Source organism: Carex rostrata, chromosome 15 (genome assembly GCF_964058835.1).
Source record: "Carex rostrata chromosome 15, lpCarRost1.2, whole genome shotgun sequence".
Classification (NCBI taxonomy): Eukaryota; Viridiplantae; Streptophyta; class Magnoliopsida; order Poales; family Cyperaceae; genus Carex; species Carex rostrata.
Genome location: NC_135932.1, coordinates 8691747 through 8716471, shown reverse-complemented (window position 1 = coordinate 8716471; position 24725 = coordinate 8691747). Strand labels below are relative to the sequence as shown.

Below are 24725 nucleotides of genomic sequence, written 5' to 3'. Positions count from 1 at the left end.
ATAATTGTGAAAGCCTCAGAACATAGAAAATTAGCTCATAAGCTCTCTTCCTCCTTTTTGATAGCAAGCTCTGTGCTTTTCTGCAAATTAATAGGTATAGATAGCATAGAAGAAGCCTTGATGGCTGTATGATGTATTAATTCCCTTGGTGAATAAAGTTTATTTGAAAGTTTCTTCATTTTCTTGCATTTCTCTTACTTTTTGTTGTGCATTGCTTTGATCTCTCTATTCTTCGGGATCTAACCCTCAATCTTGCTATTTTGAGGTGTGAAAAAGAGAGCTCTGTGCCATGGCACAGAGCTTGATGATCTAAGCTTCTTTCTTTTTCTTCTTTTTTTCTTTTCTTTCATTTTTCTTCTTTTGATCTGATTTTTCTCTTCAAAAACATTTAAATAATGTCTACAAGGATTTAAAATACAAAGTTCTATGGTTTTGATACAAACCTTTTATAGAAATCACATTTTTTTTTACATTTTTTTTGCATTTTCTGCATTCTTTCTCTCTTCTGTCTCCTTGATCACCTTTGCAAATTAATTAAGGGCTAGGATAAGTGTAGTGAGCAAGCTTGCATCCTTGCTTATCTAATCCCTTAATCTCTTTGATTAAAAGTGATCAAAAAGGGAATAAAGTGACTAAACAAAAGATAAACGCACAAGGGCTGTTTAAAGTGAGCAAGTAAGCATCCTTTGCAGTTCCTCAACCTAATGATCGCTTGATGGGCCTAATTGCAAAGAAAGGAATCAAGAGTACAAGGGGTTATGCTGCCAAAATGCTAATCTTTGCTATTCTTGATGACTTCTTTGTAATTAGTGAAAGACTAAGGTCTAAAGTGTAAAAGGACAGCAGCTGATGTTGTTAGATCCTATTTACATCTTTTGATTCATGAAGTCTTGATGATCTTGCCCTTTCAATCAAGTGAGAAGGCTCAAAAACATGATTTTGGTAAAACCAGGGGCCTCCTTGTAATATTTGATTTCTGTTGATGATTTGAGATACTCAAACCTTGATGCATATGGTTTTCTTGGAGATTTGGTCTTGTCTCTGTGTTTGTTCATGTCAAAATGATAGCTTAAATTCATTAAAACCATGTCATAACCCTAACCAGCCCTTTAAAGCACTTGAGAACTGTAAACTATGTGATATATGACTTGACCTCAGCAACTAAATGCATAACAAGTACCATTGGTACCATGCCATGCCTCAAAAGTGCCATTTTTGCCCTCTGCTGGTAAAACAGTGATTCTGGACTGATACAGGGGTCAAGTAATAAAAATAATTACACCATCATGTGGAGAATAAAAAAATATGCGAAATGGACTCAAATTTCATATTATTTGGATTTCATTTCAATTAAATATGAATTTTCGAAGTTCAGCCTTTTGAAATACCAAAAACCAGAACCAGTTCTGAATCTGCCCCTATGTCCAACTCCCTGTTTGATACAGCTAGGTAGCTCCAAAGTTCATGAAATTTTACCAGAATATAGAAGATTCTATCCTGAGAATTTTCATATAAAGAACATAAAATTTGGATCAGCAGAACTCTTGGAATTAAATTCTGAAGTTAGCTATCAGCATGATGACAGCAGCTATTTACCAGCAAAGCTTCCCTGTACAAAAACACGTGTTTCATATATCTCTGGATCGATTTTAATGAAACTATTTTATGTGCATATAGGTCATAACTTAAAGAAGATTTCTATGTAAATAACATGAAATTTGGTGTAGCCAATTGACGGGAATTAATCTCCCAAGTTCAGCTACTCAGAAAATGCTGCTGTCTGAACATTTGACCCCTGACTGTTGCATTGCCAGTTTGAAACCCCTAAAAGGGTTGAAATGTCAAATAAATGATATATTCATAAACTAGACTTCAAACCAATCATAATAGACACCAAATTTGTACCATTTGGATTCATATTCATCTCTGAATTGAAATTCAAAGTTAAATCAAAAATTAAATAAAAAGAATTATGCATACCATGGACAACAATACCCCTGTCATGAATTAAAAATGCAAATAAATTTGCTAAAATAGTAAAAATTGGCACATGAGCTTCCTGACATATTCCTTTATGACTTTCTAAAATAAAATTTACACCTTGTGTACAAAATTCACAAGGCAATGAGTTTAGAAAATCTGAAACATGTGCTTTTATGCACTACACTTGAGCAGAACCAAACTCTATCTAAAATCGAGTCTTCTGCAAGTTTGAAAATCCCTTAAAATGGTCCAAATGATTCTTCTGAATGTTGAGATTGATCCCAAACCCTCTGTACCAGCCATTGGTACCAATTGGTATTGAAACTGAGAAGCAAACCGAGACCAACAAATCTAAGTCATACTCAAAGCTCAATTAAATGACAAATTGATGCTTCTCTGAATTTTCATGCCCCGAAACAATGCTAGGCAGCCCATTAATTGAAGTAAATCGCACCGAAATCGAATTCAAACCTGACTGGTACCGATAACCGCCAACGAGTGGTGCAAGACACTCCTGAGACCCAGACGACGCAAACTGCATCTCCTCAAAGCCTGCCATGGCTGGAGGTGTCACCTGAGCTATGAACCTTAATCGGGAATGGAGTCTCCAGTTCGTAACTGAAGCCATTAGACTTGCACGAGTTTTGATGTGAATCAGGGCCGCATGACGAAGGCGCCAGATGAAAATTTGAATGAAAGTGCGCATCACCAAACGCAGCACTGGATCTGAAGGCCAGAGTTTAAATCCATAACCAAAGGATCCCGACAATCGGACCCCACATGTCATAAAATCATTCGGGCCGTTCTGCACGAGTTTTGACACAAGCCCAATGTTTATTTAAAATTAATATCCAAAGCCCATAAGCCCAATGTTATGTCCAAAGCCCAAATCTAATCTCTGAGCCCACAAATCTCAAAGCTCAGCACATATCTTGAAACCATATATCCGAATCCCAAAGCACAAATAATGATCTAACGGCTCTTGATCCCTGTTCATGAAATATGTTTTGTACATAACTCCCTCTGACAATTTAAAATGTGCACCGAAGTCCTTGTTTATTTGCAGACATGTCCCTAACATGATAAAAATCTTCATAAAAAAGTCCCTGGAAGTCCATACTTCATTACAAACCTCATCAAAACCTCAAAATTGCACACCCAAGTCCTTCAGAAATTACCAATCAGTCCCTGAAATATAAAATCTTTACAAATGGATCCTTTCAAGTCCTTTTTGACCATAACTTTCTCATACTAAGTCCAAATTGACTCAAATCAGTTCCAAACGAACCCAAATTCAATCCTCTGTAATTTTAAATAATAATTGAACATATCCAGGTCCCATCCATAATCTGAAATGACCAAAAGACCCCTCTCGTGACATATCCTTATAAATAAAAATATAAAAAAAAGATATTTAAATGCTCCTTTCAAATCAAAAACACATAAATGATATTTCTCATGCACATTCTCATGGAATCCATATTTTCATGCACATATCGTGGTAATTGACCAAAAAAGAAATCCAAAGTCAAATGAGAACCAACCACATGACCAAAACAAACAATACATGAGCCCCTTTTAGCCCCATTATTCAGTTCACAACCCATAGGCACAAATCCCGGAATGCATGAGGTATTCAGTCTGACTCGAAAGGTCTTTCTGATGTAATTAACGGCGGGGGCTTGCGCCCGTCGGGAGTTAAACGTCCTCACAATCGAAAATAATAAAACCTCCGACAACTGATCATGAACGTAGGTTGTCACAAGGGGTGAACCAGAAGGAATGCAGAAAGAAATACCCAGTGGATGCCTTCCCCTGAGTTCAGTGACCTGCTCATGTTCACTCCAAAGAACCAGAGCACTGAACCCAGCTGGGAGCATTTTCACTCACCCACACATAAAACCCGCACCGTTAGCTAACCTGACGCCGTGCAACTTTCTGCGCCCTACACCAACTTACTGCGCTTATCAGAGAGGATCTTGTTCGCCGAACTGAAGCAAATTTCAGAAGGGACGGTTGACACGGGTACGGCAAATGCGTTGCGGGCCATCATCGCCAGTGTTGGATAGCCCCTTGCATTTCTCTTCCACCATGTCATGATGTCAACATCTTCATTTTCGTTGAGCATCAACATATAGCTCAATAACTCGTTTGTGGGTGTGTGCGGTCGGCTCTCTGACTGGAAATCTGCTAACAAGCCACCACTGCTAGTGCTTCTGGAAGTGGAACTATTAAAAATAAAAAAAATAGTGGACAAATAATGTAGATGTTATAAATAATGTAGATATTACAAATAATGTAGATATTCTTACTTAGGGGCACGGGACGAAGACGGATTTTGGTTGTTACCCATTCTTGAGTTGTATAAGTTGAACATCTCATCGAACTTCGAATTCACGTATGCCTCCACCCCAGTGTTGTCCAAATGTAGATTCTCTTTGTACGCTTGAACCATTCTGATCGTGAAATACTTCTTGTATGCCGGGTTGAGGCAGCTTGAGATAATGGCCAGGAGGGGTACATCTTCCCAATATTTTAGAAATTTTTGCTTCATGGCATCTACGATCGGCGTGAGAGATTTATCGTGGGTTTCAACTTGTTCCAATTCACAATATACCTTGGAGATGCTATAGAGATGTTTGAGCAACTCAAATGACGTCGGTGAGTATGAGCAGGATAGTTGGACAGTTGCTGTAAAAAAGGTTCCTAGAAAATTTCTAAGCCTTTCTAGTTGCTCCCATTCCCTGACGTCGGGTTTCAATGCCATTCCTTCAGGGGTGGAGCTTCTAAAAAACTCCCCTATGACAACATTATAAGGAAGGTATCGGTTCAACATCCTATAGGTAGAGTTCCAACGGGTATCTATATCCCAAGGAACTTTCAACTTGCTCAATCCATAATTGACGAACATCAACGCAAACCATTGTTTTCTTTGCGGGTTTGAAACAATGTGGCTGAGAGCATCCTTAAATTTAATTATCAATAATTTTACTGCTTCTGTTTTAAGGCCCGCCTTCACGACAAGATTAAGTATGTGGCAAGTACACTTTTGGTGAAACATTTCACCATTTATAATTGGATTTAGTGACCGTTTAAAATCTCAATGGAAGCTATATTGTTGCTAGTATTATCGAAAGATATAGAAAAAAAATCTTGTTATCCATATCCCTTTTAAGGTTATACTCTTGTAAAACCTCTATAATGGATTTGAAAATTACATTTGAAGTGTGCGGGGAATCCAACACTCGAAAACTTAATATCCTTTTTTGTAATACCCACTGATTATCGATCTAATGCCCGGTAACACAAGAGTACCCAAGGCCTTATTGTTTTGGTAATTGAGATCTTATTGTTTTGGTATGCAAATGTAGCTCGGAGCTCATTTTTTGTGCTGGTAAACTGTTTTTTTTATTTCACCAACCATCTTTCTATGATGGATCCTCTTGTACAATCTGATTAACGATCCAATGCCCGGTAACACAAGAGTACCCAAGGCCTTATTGTTTTGGTAATTGAGACCTTATTGTTTTGGTATGCAAATGTAGCTCGGAGCTCATTTTTTGTGCTGGTAAACTGTTTTTTTTATTTCACCAACCATCTTTCTATGATGGATCCTCTTGTACAATGGTTGATCACACCCCCGAATTACCAACTGGGCAAAACTAGTGCAACCACCCATACTTATGTTAGTTTGTAATAATCTAGAAGTCAATAATACGATAATTTATCATAAAGCTTTGTTCATGAATTGGATGATTAATATCATTTTGTTGCCTTGAGTATTATTGAATTTATGGATCATTTCGAGTTCATGACTGAAATTGTGAAACTCCATAATATAGATGATATATACTCTTAATCTTAAAAGGTCACTAACCAAGGTAATTAGCAGGAACACTAATTACCACTATAAGGTTAGTATGTGGATTGAAAGATGGTTAAGTTTTGCAAACCATTTGACACGAGATGTCATTTTAATCACATAGATACATGTTCTAGGAACATGGTATTTGACAGACCCCGAATGAAAACATTAAATAGAATTGTGTTCGTGTCATTTATGTTTTTCATTCAGTGTCACGTTCTAAAGTATGAGGTATTTATCGTTCCCACTAAGAAATATATATGTGTGAGTGTTATCTAACACTGTCCGTAAAAAGCAGTCATAACGGTAGCATTTCGATATATATAGCTTAGCTGAGGAAGTGATAGTCTGCCAAGAATACTACTTGTCCCTCGTATCTCTATACGAGTTATAGCATCACTGGGCCCCTTGATAGAGTAAGATTATCAGCGCGCGGTATGATTACAAGAGTAATCATATTTGATAATATGCTCAAGATCAAGAAAAGATTCAGTTAGCAAGGATGACACACATCTACCTTGAAACTGATCTGATAGCTATGAGACAGAGGAACAGACACAAGTAAATTGTTTACTGGATCGTGATATTGTACAGTACAGCATCATCTGTGTAATTGGATGGTCATGATGTGTTGCCAGACGCCACCCATGATTATAGAAGTTAAAACGGTTTTAACTCTATTTACCAACATAACACAGATCCTATTGGGTCACACCATATAGGAGTTAATCGGATAATCTTATTTTGATTGATTATAAATTGGTTATGATCAATGATAAGATGGTTATAATTAATTATACGTGTTATAATTAAATTATAAATGTTATGTAAAAATAACAAGCAAAAACATTGGTTAATTTATAAACGTGTGTGACACGTTATATAAAAGTTGACCGGTTAATTTATAAATGTGCAGGACACATTGTATAAATTATCGAAACAACAACCGCAAGAAAAATATATATAATTATTCAGAATAATTATACGAATATTATTTGTGTTCGGGCCGAGGGCATTCGAGTCTTTTCAGATTCGACCTTATCCGCATGACACGTCATCGATCCTATCCAGATGACATGTCATCGATACCGAAACAAATAACCGAAAGAAAAATATATATATAATTGTTTAGAATAATTATACGAATATTATTTGTGTTCGGGCCGAGGGCATTCGGGTCTTTTCAGATTCGAGCTTATCCGCATGACACGTCATTGATCCTATCCAGATGACATGTCATCAATCCTATCCACAAGGGCAAAATGGTCATTTCACACCTATGCCATCTTGCATGTGTAGAAGCATGGAGAAGGATGTGGAAGGGTGTGGAAGGGGTATTTTGGTCATTTCACATATAAAAAGGATGAGGTGTCAATGGCATGTCTTGTAAATAGGCCGAACTTGGAGGGCATTTTGGTCTTTTGCAACCAACTCTAAACACTATAAATAGGGGTGGAGGGGTAGAGAGAGAAAGATATATTCACATATATACATATGCACATTCACATGTATCTTTTCGTGTAGAAACGAATCGGTATTTTCTCTCTTTCTCGGTTTCTCTCCCAAATAGTGTTTCGGTTGAGAAAAGAAAGTTATACGTAGTTGACGTATAATCTTGCGGGTTGTTGTGGAGAATATTTACGGGTTGATGAATAGTGTTTTACCGAATTTCGCGGTATGTCAGTTTTGCATATTGATGAAACTGAGCAACCGAAAATTCGTGTTTACGGGTTTTCGTCTTATTCCCATGAATAGTGTTTTTGCATAATTCCGCGGTTTACGGTATTTCTGGCAGAAGAAATAAACCGCTCTCTGGTTAGTCCTGGTGGATAACCGATAGAGGTATCACACGTGTGATACTCCGAGTCGACTCCTTCCCTGGTGAGGCTCTACTCGCTCGGTCTGCATTCCAACTGTGATTTGGAAACAAGGTATAAATATGTTATATTAATCTATTTAATTTGTAAGTAGATTAAAGTTTTAGAAATCAATCATGGAGTAGATCTGTAAAAAGGATTAAAAGGGTCCTTGCAATGAAAGACTTCAGAAGGAACTCTGCTTTGGTCTTTCCGGCATATCCCTTTTAATTCACGGCTTGAGTTAGAAGTAAAAATTTTTGTTTTACGTTCTTTCCGCAGCTTAAGCCTAAAAGGGTTTTGGTTACCGCGAAACCCCAAAAGTGGTATCCGAAAACCCTACAACTTATTGGTTGTTCTTTGTAGGTAACATACTGGGCCAATTCACTAAGCATTTTTTTTCATCGAATTTTGGGTTGGTTAAAGTACCATCCGGGGTGATTTGGGTTTGAATTTGTGCGGTATTATTCGGGTTATAGTTTTCACCCTTTCTAATGTGCATATCGACATGTCTTTTAAAGCTACTCATACCACTAGCTTGTTTATAAACAAAATAAGGTTTCTTGCAATGGTCTACCTTACAACAAAAAGTTTTCAAGTAGCCTTCGTCATCTTTGGTCACATCATACCATTCAAACCAATACTGGTTGTATTCGGGAGGTCTTCTAGCCTTCTTTGCTGCTGGTTGTTGTGGGGGCCGGGGGACAATTGGCGGAGGAGGAGCGAGACTTTCTTCTTGAATTTCAGTGACACTTGTCGAAGGAGTACCTGAAATAGGGGGGTTGAGTTGACTCGATGATGCAACGGAAGAAGTGCATCCATATGCATACGGTGGTGGTGGTTGATGTGATTCTTGTGGAATGAATATGTTTGGATCATTTGAAGTATAATACGGTGCACCCGTTTGGGGGTTTTGTTGATAACTTGTTTGTAGCATTTGGTCCCTTCTTTGATAATTTTTTTTTTTTTGGGGGGGGGGGGGGGGGGGGGGGGTTGTGGATAATTAGGTGGCGGCATTTGAGAGGAACTATCAAAATAATTTTGTGGATAATTTGAAGTTGGTATTTCGGGGCCAAAAAGATCGGCTGACATTCTCGCGATATCTTCTTGCACCGAATCGCAATGAGATGATATTTTTTTTAAAATGTAAACCTATTCACAAAAATACAACTATTACTTAACATATTCAAAAAATAAATCTAACCTATTAATATAATCAATTTAAAATACAACTATATTAAAAAAAAAACAGAAAAAAATAAAATTAAAAAAACTATGAAAAAACAGAAAAAAAAAGGAAAAAAAAGAAATTGAAAAAACAAAAATAAAATCTAATCTATTTAAAAATAAATACAATTACTTAATATATTCAAAAAAATAATCTAACCTATTTATATAATCAATTTAAAATACAACTATATTTAAAAAAAAGAAAATTAAAAAAACCAGGAAAAAACAGAAAAAAAAAAGAATTTGAAAAAACAAAAATAAAATCTAATCTATTTAAAAATAAATCTAACATATTAAAAAATAAATACAATATCTTAACATATTCAAAAAATAAATCTAACCTATTTATATAATCAATTTAAAATACAACTATATTTGAAAAAAACAGAGAAAAAGAAAATTTAAAAAACCCAAAAAAACAGAAAAAAAAAGAAAAAAAAAATTGAAAAAACAAAAATAAAATCTAATCTATTTAAAAATAAATCTAACATATTAAAAAATAAATACAATTACTTAACATATTCAAAAAATAAATCTTAATAATAAATCTATCATATTCGAAATAAATATAACTTATTCAAAATAAATCTATCATTTTCAAAAATAAATCTAACCTATTCAAAATATTTCACATATCCACAAAAATGAATCTAACATATTCAAAACAAATCTAATTACTTCACATCTAACAAATCTAACATAAATTAAATAAATCTAACATTCAATAAATCTAACAAATCTAACATAAAATAAATCTAACAAATCTAACATTCAATTTAAATTATACATTTATCTACAACAATAAATCTAATATCAAATTTTAAATTACTCTACAAAAATAAATTAATCTAACATAAAATAAATCTAACCTTTAAATCTCGCGGAAAAATCTTGCGGGAGGTGCCGAACTTTGTATTTCGATACCTTCGTAATTCCGTTTGCGTATTTGTAGAATGAATTAAATTACAACTATATTTTTTTTAAACAATAAATTAAAAAATTGAGAATTTGAGATTGAGTTTGAGAGATTGAGAATTTGAGTTAGAATGTGGAGAGGAAGAGGGTTAGAGGGGTGTATTTAAAGAAAAAAAATGGAGAGGGAATACAATTTGAAATTAAAATAAAAAACAGCCGGTTGAGGTGACCTGGGTGGGTCCGGTCGGGTTTGATTTGACCCGGACCGGGCCCCTCTTGAACCGGCAGAAGAAATTCAAAAAATTTTGAATTTTGAAACGGGTCGGGTACAGGTAAAGGGTACGGGTAGGGATACGGGCAACCCGGGTAAAGGTTGGCGGGTACGGGTAGGCAGGTAGACGGGTACGGGTAGGCAGTTACAGGTAGGCGGGTAGACGGGTATGGGTACAACGGGTTTTTTTTCAAATTAGGTTGTCCGGTCTGTTTATTACCTGTACCCTTCTACCCGTTTGTACCCGGGCAACGGGTACTGGTACCTCGGGTAACGGGTATGGGCCGAGCAAAACGGGTTTAGCAATACACTATCTCCTGCTAGTTAGTAAATACATTGTAAAAAGTTTGCTTTATGTACATAGAAATAGTGAAACAGAGATTTCACCTAGTGGTAATGTTATTTCTAATTAGTAACTGTTTGAAGGCTGAATTTAATTAAAACGTTACGAACGATTGTTAAACGTTATGTAACGTTTTTCACTGTAAAACTTGATAAAAAATAGCAATTGTATGAAGGCTGGATTCAATTAAAACGTTATAACATTTTAATAAACGTTACTAACGTTTTATACACTATATTCTGCGTTTGATCAATCTTTCCTGGGTTTCTCACCAGCTGAATCGTTATAACGATTTATAAAATGTTACTAACGTTTTATCCAACACTTTGAGGGTTTATTTAGAAAAATTTCTGTTGTCTCTCATTCTTTCTCTCCGTCCCTTCCCCCTTCCCTTGTGTGTTCCGCCAAAAGAAAGAAAAAGAGAGAGAGAGACCCTCTTCTCCCTCTAAAACCCACCCAATCTCTTATAAAATCGAAGAAAGAAGTGAGAAATTGGTTGAATATCTCCATCAAGCTCTCCATTGGTAATTCCTTCCTCCTTTCTTCTCAAAATTCAAAATTTTCACCATTGTTAGGGTTTTTGCTTAAACCCAAATTTTGTGTATAATTTGTGAGTAATCCATCTCCATTGAGCTTCTATGTTGTTAATTTGGTGATTCTTTTCTCGATTTCATCTCAATCTTGATTTTCAATTTAGGGTTTTGCTCAAATCCAAAAATTGGAGAAGAATTGTGATTAATCTAGTCTAAACAACAATTAGATGTGTTAATTGGTAAGATTCATTTCTCTCTTGCCAAATATGAAATTATTTTTGTTCTTAATTGATTTAGGGCTAGTATCTTGAAGAAATTGTTGGGTTTTCTTTTAAAACCTTTACACGTTTAACCCCAAATTGTTATCATAATTAACTTAGTAAAACGAGGAATGATTAGATGGGTATGTTTGCAAATTCTTGCATAATTGGAATTGTGTATGGTTTAAATGACCTAGATGAAAACTTTGAGAATTGTTAGCGATGTTAAGTAATTAAGATGAATAAAGAGGGTGGATACAAAAGTAGATGGATTTGATAAGAAGGGCATGAAACAATTAATGTAACTAAATTAAGCATCTCGATCATCGAGCAAAGATTAAATCAAATACATATGTAATATAGGTGTAGGCTCGGTTGAGCAAGACTTTGCTGGATCATTCGCGACGTCTGAACCATAAGCGCGCGATACGCTCTTCGTAACCAGGTGCAGGGTTCTTGGACTTGTTTGATGTTTTATTTTCAGGAATTAAATTCTCTTTTTCGATTGTCATGTTGTATGCTCGATTGTTGCATAAATGGGGATGGTGTGAATTATGTGCATAACCCAAAACTATTTAAAACCAAATTGTAGTGATATGGTTGATTTGCATATTCGTATGGTTGTCAATTGAATTATTCTATTATGGTTTGATTATGGTTGAAAGTCACCACGAATTAATGATTATGGAATTATATGTGAATGAATTTGCAAAGTTGAGCTGTATAGCTGACTTTGATCCTATGTGAATGAATTTGCAAAGTTGAGCTGTATAGCTGACTTTGATCCTATGTGAATGAAACTTGTAAAGTTGAGCTGTATAGCTGACTTGGAACCAGACTTTAGTAAATGGTTAAGCTAAAGCACTACAGATGGGTGTCAAATAAAGGGTCCAGCTCGGTGGAGCATATGTAGGTGTCAGTAACCCTACAGATGAGAGTCTGATAAAGGGTTCAGCTCGGTTGAACATCTGTAGGTGCTACCAGCCATGATAAGATGAGTTAAGTCAAATATGTGCTTGTTTGAACTTCATCTTGGAAACTCCGTAAGTTGTATTTCATTTGATTATTTGTTATCAAGCATGTGCATTCATTTATATATTGTGATAGAACTGTTTATGTAATGTTGTATGGATTTCATTTTTGAACATGGAGTCTGATTGCAAGTCCAATAACTCGTTGTGGCAAATTCGCACTGAGAATTAAATTCTCACCCCACCGTTTTGGGTTCTTTTCAGGTTTTGGTGCGGCTGATCTTGGAGTGGCACGTGAGTAGTAGGCCTTTGGTATATGACACCATATTACCTTAACAGTTATTTTGTTATTTGACTAGAGAGGCATATCTTGCTTTATTGTATAGTGCTCTCTATGTCATACCTTATGGCTGGTATCTGTACGAGATACATTTTGTATGATCTACTTGTACCAGACATTTTGTGCTTGAACTATTATATATAAACTTGTTTTATGTCATTTATTGTAATGCTGTGAGTTATATTTTCATTGCCTTGTAAGCATACATGAAGTTGTATGTTTACGGCGAGGTTCTGTCACTACTCATGGCTGCAAGGTGTGGCAGGAATGGACTTGGGTTCAGATCCAATTTGAATGGCCGAAACACTGTGCGCATGGGGAGTGAATTTTGTTTTCCATGGACACAGTGATAGTCGAACAGGGCCTGAGATGGAAAATTTTAAATAATTTTCATCCATTAACATCGGATAAGTTGTCTTTTGCATATGACTAAATATTGACATCAGACATGGTTTTATATTAGGCACAAATCATGTGAAACCTTCCCATTCACTAACATTGTTTGGATGGAGAGTAGAGGAAGGAAGGGAAGGTGAAGAATAAAAGGGAATAGAATGAAATATAAAGAAAGATTAATATAATTAACTTTTTTGTATTTAGATGATTAATAAGGGAAAACAATTAACTTTTATTTTCATCTTATTTTTTTGTTTGGTTGATTAAAATTTAGAAGGTTAATGAGAAATTTGGTGACTGTTGTAGTATTGTGACAAAAAAACTTGTATGTGAATCGGAGGTGAAAAATATGAATACAACCGAGGAAGACCGTCCAATCATGACGTAGCGAGAGAAAGGTCAATAAGTAGTTGAGATAGAAATGAGACAAAAATATCACGTGTCAGAGATTATGTAGAAAGATAATTAAGTATGAAATTTCAAACAATAACTTTGTGAAACATCTATCCAAGTTTAACGAGGGAGCAACTCCCTTTTTCATCTTGAATTGGCCAAAATATGGGGACTTTTTTACTTTTTGTGGAGGCTTAGATCTAATAACAGAGAGTCTATGGTTGAGTGATACTGCACACTATCATTTAGCTGTTGCCATCCTTTTTCTGATTGCTGGCCATATGTGCAAGACTAACTGGGGCATTGGTCATAGCCTTAAAGATATTTTAGAAGCTTATAAAGGTCCATTTACATGAGAAGGGCATAAGGATCTTTGACTATGCTGGTTCTAAAGATCAAACAAGAAAGAGACAGATGGGCTAATTAAAGAAAAGATACGAGTGAATCATGCGTGACAGATTTACCACTCAAAAAACCATGAAAAAAACTGGTAAATTTTAAATTAAATTAAGTTAAAAATCATTAAACATAAGTTGATTTTGTCAAATTTAATATGAAACCATCCCTTGTGTTCATACAAATAAGAGATGAATTATAGGATATTCAATCTCCTATTACCACAAGTAGTGTTATTGATAGAAAACACAAACTTCGCTTGTTGGTTGTAGCCGGCTCCCATTAGAAAACTGCAGAAAACAGACTTCGGCGAAATGTCAAAGACTGGAGAAAACATGCAGCCCATGCGTTGCAAGAAAAGGCAAGGAATTTTCAATGCAGTAACTAAAACAAAATTGCATTTGTGGGCATAGTGACAAATAAATTATTTGGGTTCAATTCGGTGAGGTTAAAAAATTTGTGATTCGGAAATAATTCAGGTAAAATTCGAGATAAGAATTATTTGGATCAGAAATCTCAGTCCTACAAGAAGCCCAAAAAAAATAAACTAAGAAAATATCGATGTTCTAAGAAAAATTCGGGAGAAAACAAATAATCCGTAAAATTTGGGAAAAGTTTGTAAAATCTGCGAATTATTCGAGAATAATTCGGTGAAAGTTTGGTCAACCGAACAATTCGGCGTTCGGTTCATCATCACCAAAAAAATGAATTATTCGCGAATAATCCAGAATCTTGTGACTATTTGTGGGCTAGTAGAAAAAAGATCTCACTTTGCAGGATAACAGGGAAGTCTCTATTACACTTTATTGACAACTTCCAATTAAGCTTTATTGAGCTTAAGCTTCTAAGGAGTTTTAAGCTTGCAAAACAAATACTTCTTATAGAGTTTGAAATCATCTTTTAGTGTACCTTTTGACCAACATTTTATCAAGCTTAATTATCAAACATACTCTCTTTAGTGCAGCTTAATATTTAATCTACAAACCTTATTCATTAAAATTTATGAATAAAAAAAGGGGCAAAAAGCCTACTAAATTTAAGGCCTAGCTTAATTATCAGAACACAATTATATATGATTACAATAACTTTTAAATAACATAAATAGATCAAAGCAGTAAACAGAAAAATAAATGGGAAGCAAATGAGTTATATCCTAAAGCTCTCTAAAATGGAGATGCTCCAAAGGTGTAATCATCAGTGAAGGAGAAACTCTGTAAACGACTTGACAGTGACATTAATCACATTTATACATCCAACAACTTTATACTGATTTATTCATGGCTTTATAGTGATGGGAAACAACGAATAGAATATAGTTACGGATTTGCATAAAAAAATATTAAAGTTAAAAAGTGTATAAATAATGAGATAAGTAGATAACTTAGAAATCTTGACGATATTTTAAAAAGGGAAAATTGTGCCCATGTCACTCTAAAACCTCTAATTTTGAAAAATGCCACTCCAAAGTTTCAAGTTCTGCCATTGCCACTACAAACTTGATTTATTTCTAATTTTGCCATTCTTATACTATTTTGATTAAAAATAATCTGAAAAATTCTATTTTAAAATACGTATTTCTGTATTTCCAATTATACCCCTATAAATGCACACTTCCCTGCCTCCTCTATTTTCTTTCACGGGAATCAAGCTCCTCCTCTCTTCTCTTGCCGATCCATCAATCCTCCTCTCACCGTTGAAAATTTCTCTGCCTCGCCGATCCCTCTCTCGCTGTTGATGGTTCTCGCGCCAATCCCTCTCTCAACTTTCTCTGCCTCGCCTTAATTTCCTTCTCTCGCTGATCCCTCTCTGCCTCTTACAATCGCCTCCTCCTCCTTCCTTTTGCGGGATAGATGTGAAGAGATTTGTGAGCGGTACCACAGCAAATCCACAGGGGATATTCTACAAATGCGTAAACTACAAAAAGGTACTGAATTTTTTGACAATTGATCTTTAGATTTTACGGATTTCCTGTGCCAGTACATACTGGTACCAACAAATTACCAGTACCAGTCGGTACCAAATAACCAATTTCCCCTAAGAGCATCAATGACTTCGCTATGGTTTATAGTAATTTTAACAATGCGAGTAATGTCAGTAGGATTCATATCTTTCACGAACCCTGCTTTATTTAACTGTTTCTAGTCACGGTGGCACTGAAAAAGGACTAGACAGAAGGGTTTTCTTGGAATAAAACCAAAATGGTAGTTTGTAGAGATCATTGTACAATTACTGGCTACTACCATGTTATCTCTTTCTGTGAGGGGTCATTCAAACTTTTCTTTTTCTGATTTTTGAAATGTATATGAAAGTTTCCCCTTTTGTGACAACTGAAAAGTATGTATCAAATTTCATCTCTTTAATGTGCATAGAATCAGTCCGTATGTAAGGTAAGAGGCTTGCACACATGGATCACATTCTCTGGTCATTGCTTCAGGTTATTTGGGCTCACTAAAATATTTACCCTATGAGTCATTTTCATGTGAAAATTTATATGAAATGGGACACCAAGATGCCTTTTTCTCAGTTGGTTAGAACTTCAGTAGGATCAACACTATTACTTTTGTTGCTCATTGAGTTAGTTGAGGTTTTTTTCTACTTACATCATTGTTTTAGAAGCACATACCTCCTATGGATTTGCTTAAACTCATTACAGAAAAAGTAATAAATAGATATCTGTACCATGATTATATACCTAGTACCCCAATTTTTAATTTATAGAAACATCAGTTTGCAATCAAAGAAAACCATCTAGAATTCCACATGATTATATGCTATTAGATTCTGTGGATAAAACAAATCTTTATGTAATTATTACTCTAAAGACCATCTCCTTTGCAGTAAAAGAAAATTAGTTAGTTGTTAGGTTTCTGTCACTGAAAAACTGAAAAATAAGCTGGTTTAACATTTACTAAATATTATAATTAGCTCTCACTTTCGGATCAAAATTAATCAAAAAAATTTCGTGCAGAAGACATTTTCGTGCAGGTTCTGGATGTGGGAAGAAGACTACGAGGCATATCTTCGTGACATTGGAGTTGTGGGCATGCAGAGTGATCCCGAGCATGACCGGTCTGATGCATGTCTAGAAACAAAACTCCCATTAAAACTCCCATTAGTGTTGGTTTTGCTGTCACTTGATGGATGTAATTGAATTTGACATCTTTTTTATTATGCAAGTACTGTCTACTTTAGCATCTTTTTATCTACTTCTATGCTTGGTGGAAATTAATGCATGTTCACTACCCATTAAAATTTGTAGTTATAAAGATCATATGATTTGTACAAAGCAGACATTTTGATGAACAAACCCCAATTAACAGAAAGAGGAGGTGCAGAGCGTTTGAAGTTAATACTTTATGTTTCATCAGTCTTTTATCTCTTCTCATTTTCTCAAAATGTCACCAATCCAGAGACATCAAATATGTAATAACATCTCTTCGAGCACACATTGCTCTTTTTTTTTTTTGGATAACCATCACTGGCATATTATAGAACTTCTTATATTTAACTATACAATATTAACAACAAATCATTTTACACATTTAAATGATCCAAAAGATACATGGCGCCTTGTGCATATCAAATAAACCAAAAATAGTCAAGTTGAATAAGTCACAACTATTATTTAACCATACCAACATCCTCAATTGTGAATCCAAAAAACCAACTCTTTAACCATCACTAAAAACCATTACATAAATCAGAAGTTTTACAACAAATTAAAACCCTAAAAACATGATATAAATATGCAACAAAAGCCGTAAAAACAAACACAAATTCAGTTCAAACTCCATACTAAAAACATGACAAATATTACAATTTTGCAAAATGGCCCCTGTCAACTATTAAAATCCAAAAACTCCCAAAAGCACTAAGCCTTCAATCTTCTCCTTCAGCTAATAAAAGAAGGCATGCACATACACCTATATTGAAAAATCCAAAAAAAAAAATCCTGTCAATTTCTCACAATACCATACCGAATCAATTCCAATGAACTAAAAAGTGATCTAAATCAATTCCAGTGAACTAAAAAGTGATGCATGGCACCAGAAAATAACCAGTGACAAATTTTTATCCTATAAAAAGGGCTTCTGAATCATGTAGATGTAGCCTTACAGACTATAGAGTGATTGATTCAATTATAGATCTAATATGCACTAATTTATCAGTTTTGCAGCCTTGCTTACCACACATGCAGCTGGAAACAGATCTAATATGCACTAATTTATCAGTTTTGCAGCCATACTAATTCAGAAGCCCAAAAAATAAAAATTTAACTTGGTGTTACAATAACAAATTAAAAATTAAAAACAAGACAAGTAAAACAAATACACCAAGTTCTTTTGCCTCTGATTTGATCCCCATAGCAGTGTTACTTCTAATTACTGTCTAAAAATTTAACTTGGTGCAAATAATGTGGAAGTATATTCTAAAGGCAGCAAGCAGTAGGCTTTCAAACCAAAAAGATTGATCCTAATTTTTAAAGATTGTAAGGGACAATTTGATCAAAATCCATTTCAAAATCATATACATTTTCAATAAAATTTGACTTGCTTGCACTGTTCGGATCAAGTACCTGGCAATCACTGAGTTGTCGATTTTTACCAGTAACACTTAACATATACTTGCAATACAATCCCCCTTTGTGGTACCTCTGTTCAGTTGGCTTCATGATTACCACAATCAAAATGAATAAATCTTACACAGGGAGTTAAATTTTACACTTACCCACTAGGAATTCATGACTTGTCCATGTCATCTACTCACAAATTGAGGAGGCAGCGTGCCGGCAGAAGAGCGAGGAGAGTACCGACGTAGTGGTGGCGATAGTGGCTGCCGTGATTTTGGAGATAGTGTTGTTCGTGAGATTGGAGATGGAGTTCGTGATTTTTGAAAAATGGCGTGATTTAGGAGATAGGGTTCATGATTTTGGAGACAGATGATATTTGTGAGAAGGGTATTTTAGTCAATAATAATAATAATATTTTTTAATCAGATTTATACAGTATAAATGACAAAATTAGAAATAAATCAAGTTTGTAGTGGCATTGGTAGAATTTAAAACTTTAGAGTGGCATTTTTCAAAATTAGAGATTTTGGAGTGGCATGGGCACAATTTTCCCTTTTAAAAAATATTGAAACAAATTATATAAAACATTTTTGCAGGTTAATTAAATATTATATCAAATTTTATGTAAATTTGATGTTATTTGATAATAACTTAAGAATATAAATCATTTCAAATTTTAAGATATTTTACAAACAATTAAACTCATATATAGGCGGAAACACTATATGTAAATGGGATCAATTGATCCTATTTATTGTTAAATTTGTATATAATTTAGTAGAAAATGTTGTGCAACTGTCAAATTTATCTCCATTTGCAGCATAAAAAAAAATATGCTTAACTCCCATTTACGTTTGATCCTTATACCTTGAATGTATGGCTCTGCCCTTGATTAAATTAACACCAAAATTTATCATTTTTTTTAATGTTCATGATAACATATACAATATATAATAGATCATACTTAAAAATATGGAATTTCAAAAAAACTTTACAGTTGGACAATTTTTGAATTAATACATTATCGGGTCATCACCCACAAAATTTGGTAATTGATTCGGGAGTTGAAACTGGGGCTTAAATCAAAGCCAGGCTCTGTGTTGACTACTAGTCTAGATCTGCTTTGTAAACAAGGAGCAAGTACCTACCCGTGCTTATTAACGTGATACATGATTGATGATTTGGTATCTGTATTTTGTTTATTGTGGATGACCAGCTTAGAATAGATTCAATGGATTCAGATCCTCTGAGGTAACTCAAAATTTGAGTTTAGATCTGGGCAGTCAGAACAGAATCCGAATCCAGATTGAACAACAAAACTGATAACCGGACAACCATAGTTAGATAAGAAAATTTGTCATGCCGTGATTATCATGTCACATGTGTCGATCACATCACGTTACGTCATGTCATGTCATTTCATTTCATATTTTTCTATATTTTTTTTTCTGAATTTTCAACAATTTAAGTTAAAATATAAAACAATTTTGCCGTGACTAATTCACATCACGTCACGTAATGTTACGTGTGATCACAGCGTAAACGTGACTTTTCACATGACATAACTGTCCACCACTATTTTAATCACGTCACGTAAAAAAAATTAATCACATCATATCACGTCACATGATCAAATCACAATATATTTACTACGTTACATCATGGTGTGTCACACATTTTACTTTCTCCTCTTTGTCTCTGTGGAAAGTAACATCGATAGGCTACTTTTCTTTATAGTCCAGAGGATCCAATTTCCAGAGCTACTTTTCTTTTCTCGTACTTGTCTTTGTGGAAAAGTAACATTGATAGGCTACTCCAAAAAAATAAAATAAAATAAAATAAAAAATAAAAAATAAAAAAAAATCGATAGTCCAGATGGCGAACAGTGATTGGGCTATTGCTGCAATGCTGCTGCCATATACCAGGGTTAATCTCCAGTTACAACAGACTGGAGAGAATAGCCTCACAATGTATTAGCCTTACAACCCCTCCTCCGGTTATTATTAAATGGAGGCTTCTTTTTACTAGGAATGTCTTTTTTTAACTCTTTTCTTTCTCTTTTATTTTATTATGACTTTTGTTTTTGACTTTTTGTTGTTTCCCAATTAGAAAAGTATAAATAACAAAATCAAAGACGGCTCTTTGTTCTCTGTTCATTGTTGTAATAAGTCATCGATGACGATACTGGCTCCTATAAATAGAGATCCTTCAACGACATTTGAATAAAAAAGAAGAAGAATAAAACATAGAGATCGGATTATTGAATAAAAAAAAGTTAGGAGGGAGAGAGAGCTAGTGAGCAATGGCACCAACAACTCCTCTACTCACGCCTTACAAGATGGGCCCGTTCGAACTCTCGCACAGGTCAGTGCCACCGATATTAATCACTTAATTTAATCATTTTCTTTTTTTGGCCTAATTCTTTATTTTTACCTGGAACAATTCTTTAATAAAATAAATAAAAGACCTTATTTATTGGTGGATACCATTTCGAAGGAGAAATTCAGGTGAATTTCTAAGTTAGAATAGTTAAAATGATCTCTGGTTTTGCAGAGAGACAATTGAGTTTAGGTTCGGTGCCAGTATAGTATGTCATTGCATGTCAGGGCCTAATTGTGTCTTCATTAAAATTATTCATATTATGAAAAAATATTATGAACCAGTTATCAGTTTCAGTTGTAACTGCCAGCATGGGTTATCAGTAAGTTAAATACAATATTCTTGATTATTTTTGAGAGAAATATTCTTGATTATTTTGAACTTACCTTACTCATTAATTTGAATTTTCTTCAAAAAAATTAGCAATTCCATTAAGTAAAAAGCTGAACACATGGAATTGTCGGCAACAACTATCGGCCTTAATTATATCCCATCAGTAATTTATGTTAGGTTTGTTTTTATATTCGAGTTGGTCCGTGCTACGGCTTAATATTCGAGTTTTCAAAATCCTAATGGTCGATCCGAACCGTTCATCTTGTTCTCCATATTAATATGTGTTTGGAGACCAAATTTTACATTTTTTGAAATTTGTTTACTATTTTTTTAGATATTTAGAAAATCACTTGTTCTGAAAATTCTGGACCATCCAAAAATAGTGATTTTCAATAAATCTAAAAAAATAGTAAAAAATTTTCAAAAAATGTAAAATTTGGTCTCCAAACACATATTAATATGAGAACAAAATGAACGGTTTGGATCGACCGTTAGGATTTTGAAAAGTCAAATATTGAGCCGTATTACGGGCCAAATCGTAATATGCATAGTACCAAAGACTCACTCCGTAAGTAATTTATATTTATGAGACTTCTTGTTCCATTTCTCATTTTTTTTTTACAATTTTCCAGAATTGTCCTTGCTCCACTCACAAGGATAAGATCTTTCGGTAATGTACCTCAGCCACATGCTATATTGTATTATTCTCAGAGAACAACCCCGGGTGGTCTTTTGATCGCTGAGGCAACTGGTATTTCTGATACTGCACAGGGGTAATATTTTCTCCTTTGATTAGCACGATTTATGTTTCATTTCACAATTTAGAGTAAATGGACTCAATAGAAGCTTTGTTCAAATTTTAATTAGTAATTACCCAATTGCGGGGTTAATTACCAAAGGCAGGGTTAGTTTTACAGTTGTTGAGAATTGATTCAGGATTTAGGCAGTTGCAATTTGGGGAATCCAGTGGGGCTTTTGTAGTGCCTATACCATTTTATGAGGGGCCCCTGAACTGAAAATTTTCTGTTTCCATCCCTGGCATTTGCCGCAATTTACTCTATTGGCAGCTATCCAAATACACCTGGCATTTGGACAAAAGAGCAAGTGGAAGCATGGAAGCCAATCGTTGATGCTGTTCATGCAAAAGGCGGCATATTCTTTTGCCAGATTTGGCATGTTGGAAGGGTTTCAAACTACCGTAAGTTCTTTTTTTTACTCTTTTCTGAGCTTGTATTAAATCTAATATGAAATGGTGACAATGAAGTGATTATGTTTATGACTTAACCAATGCATGTTAGATTCTGATTTCATGGGGCATATGTAAATTGGCCAATTAACATGCACGTAAATATTTCAGATTACAAATTAAACCATGAACATTGATATCAAATCATAAATTCTATAAAACTTGGTGGTACATTGATAGTCTACCACCTTGCATGTTCTCTTTATTTGGTTCTTTTGTTAGTTTTTAATTACAAGCAATTTAACCATGGCAGAGTTCCAACCAAATGGCCAAGCCCCAATTTCATCTACTGACAAGCCACTGGCACCAGAAAAGCTTGCCAATGGGGACCCGATGGAATACTCGCCACCGAGAAGATTAGAGACCGATGAGATCCCAAAAATTGTCAATGATTTTAGGCTTGCTGCTCGAAATGCCATTGAAGCAGGTACAAGCTGATTTTACAGTATTGGTTGTCATCACACTAGTCTGATATTTTGATTTGTGTGCCCTAACGAGTATTTTTAATTATTTGATATTAGTTAACCATCAATTTACTTATGAAACTCCAAATCTCTAATGTGAGTATTGTTGGATGCTGGTGTTAAATTGTTGTCAAGGGGTTTTCTCTAATCTTCTCATATACCATCACGACACAGGCTCTGCTGGTATATTGGGGAGAGGGGGGTTTCCGATGGGCATCGGACCAAATCTGGTTCGATGGGGGGTTTAAACCGTCAGATCTGCTTTAGGATTCGCACCCGCAATTTCGCGTCTGTTTTAAAATCCGTACACACGAATCCTAAAGCAGATCTGACGGTTTAAACTCCCCATCGAACCGGATTTGGTCCGATGCCCATCGGACACCCCCCTCTCCCGGTATATTGTGGTACCATTACCAATATATTATGAGTATCAGTTGTTATTTTTGTTCCAGAATTGGTCATTACCGAGGTGACATTATACCACCATTACCAATGGATTCAGATTTCGAATTGTTTGATGTTGTACTTTCAAAAGTGCTACATACTTGGGATCTTTTTTTCTTTTTCAACTATACATGGTTGTACTTATTCGGTTATTCTATACAAATTACTCCATGATCACGATACCCATGTTGAATCAGTTTTAAAAGAATATATTTTGTTCCATATCATGTAGGTTTTGATGGTGTTGAGATTCATGGAGCTCATGGATACCTAATTGAACAGTTCTTGAAAGACGAAATCAATGATCGTACTGACCAGTATGGCGGTAGCCTTGAGAACCGTTGCCGCTTCGCACTTGAAATTGTTGAGGCTGTATCAAAAGAAATAGGACCCGAGCGGGTTGGTATCAGACTTTCTCCATTCGCTAATTACCAGCAATCAGGCGATTCAAACCCTGAGGCACTTGGACTGTACATGGTGAATGCCCTCAACAAATTTGGCATTGTGTACTGCCACATGGTAGAACCAAGGATGATACAAGTCGGTGAAAAAGCTGAGACGCCACATAGTCTTTTACCCATGAGGAAAGCATTCAATGGTACTTTTATTGTGGTTGGTGGCTATGATAGAGAAGATGGAAACAAGGCAGTCTCTAGCGGGTACACTGATTTGGTTGCATACGGTAGAATTTTTCTGGCAAACCCAGACTTGCCTAAGAGGTTTGAATTAGATGCACCTTTGAACAAGTACGATAGGAGCACCTTCTATATTCCAGATCCAGTTGTGGGCTATACTGATTATCCATTTCTTTCTTCGAATTAAAAGAAGAGCATCCAGTTGATATATATTGCTGCTACTTTGTGATTATTTGATATAATTATATAAATAATAAAACGGGTGTCTTTCCTCTTGGGTTTGAGTTCACAGATCATTTTGAAATTTGCCTGCGGAGAAAACAATCACTTATTGCTAGTTAGTAAATATATTGTAAAAAGTTTGCTTTGCGTACCTAGGAATAGTGAAACAAAGAGATTTCACCCAGTGGTAATGTTATTTTTATTTTACTTTCATAAAAAAAATGACTATCAAGAATGGTTGTTCGAAGGTTAGAGGCTAAACATTTGTATTACAAATGATTTAAAAAAATGACTGTCAAGAATATTCATTAAAAAAATGACTATCAAGAATATTTATTCTAATTCAATATTTTATTTTCCATCGCTTCTCTCTCTTGGTGGGGCCCACAACTTGTACAAGGGATATATAGTGGAGCTCCTCGTTTTACATATTTGATAAGCCAATTGCTACAAATTGCACATACATCAATCGCATGACCTACGTACAGAAAACATGTTTTATTTATCATGAAAAGTTGGTCATGCGATTGATGTTACAATGTGTCGGTCATGCGATTGATCATGAAGATCTTATAATTCCAGAGCAATCTACACTAATGAGGTTAATATAGGTAATAGCCTAATGAGGTTAATAGGTTATAATTCCAGAGCAATCTTATAATGTTTAGCACAAAACAGGC

At 34.9% G+C, this 24725-nt stretch overlaps 1 protein-coding gene across 2 annotated transcripts; it reads left to right on the top strand.

Moving 5' to 3' along the window:
* Positions 1 to 20370: 20370 nt before the first annotated feature.
* On the top strand, positions 20371 to 24098 carry LOC144566713 (putative 12-oxophytodienoate reductase 11). 2 transcript variants are annotated; one of them, XM_078316736.1, is made up of 5 exons: positions 20371 to 20686; positions 21667 to 21807; positions 22102 to 22232; positions 22534 to 22707; positions 23421 to 24098. In XM_078316736.1, exons 1-5 carry the CDS (start codon positions 20625 to 20627, stop codon positions 24008 to 24010), a joined length of 1098 nt encoding a protein of 365 aa, XP_078172862.1. In that variant the 5' UTR covers positions 20371 to 20624; the 3' UTR covers positions 24011 to 24098. The 2 variants fall into 2 exon arrangements, with proteins under 2 accessions (XP_078172862.1, XP_078172863.1); XM_078316737.1 differs by lacking the exon at positions 21667 to 21807 and having other exon boundaries at positions 20534 to 20686.
* The last annotated feature ends 627 nt before the right edge of the window (positions 24099 to 24725 follow it).

Bases quoted from the DNA above. Each gene is read 5' to 3' on its own strand.
- LOC144566713 (XM_078316736.1), top strand. From the start codon at position 20,625: ATGGCACCAACAACTCCTCTACTCACGCCTTACAAGATGGGCCCGTTC. The intron at 21,808-22,101 runs GTAATATTTTCT...CTCTATTGGCAG, and splicing joins ATTTCTGATACTGCACAGGG to CTATCCAAATACACCTGGCA. The intron at 22,708-23,420 runs GTACAAGCTGAT...CATATCATGTAG, and splicing joins TCGAAATGCCATTGAAGCAG to GTTTTGATGGTGTTGAGATT.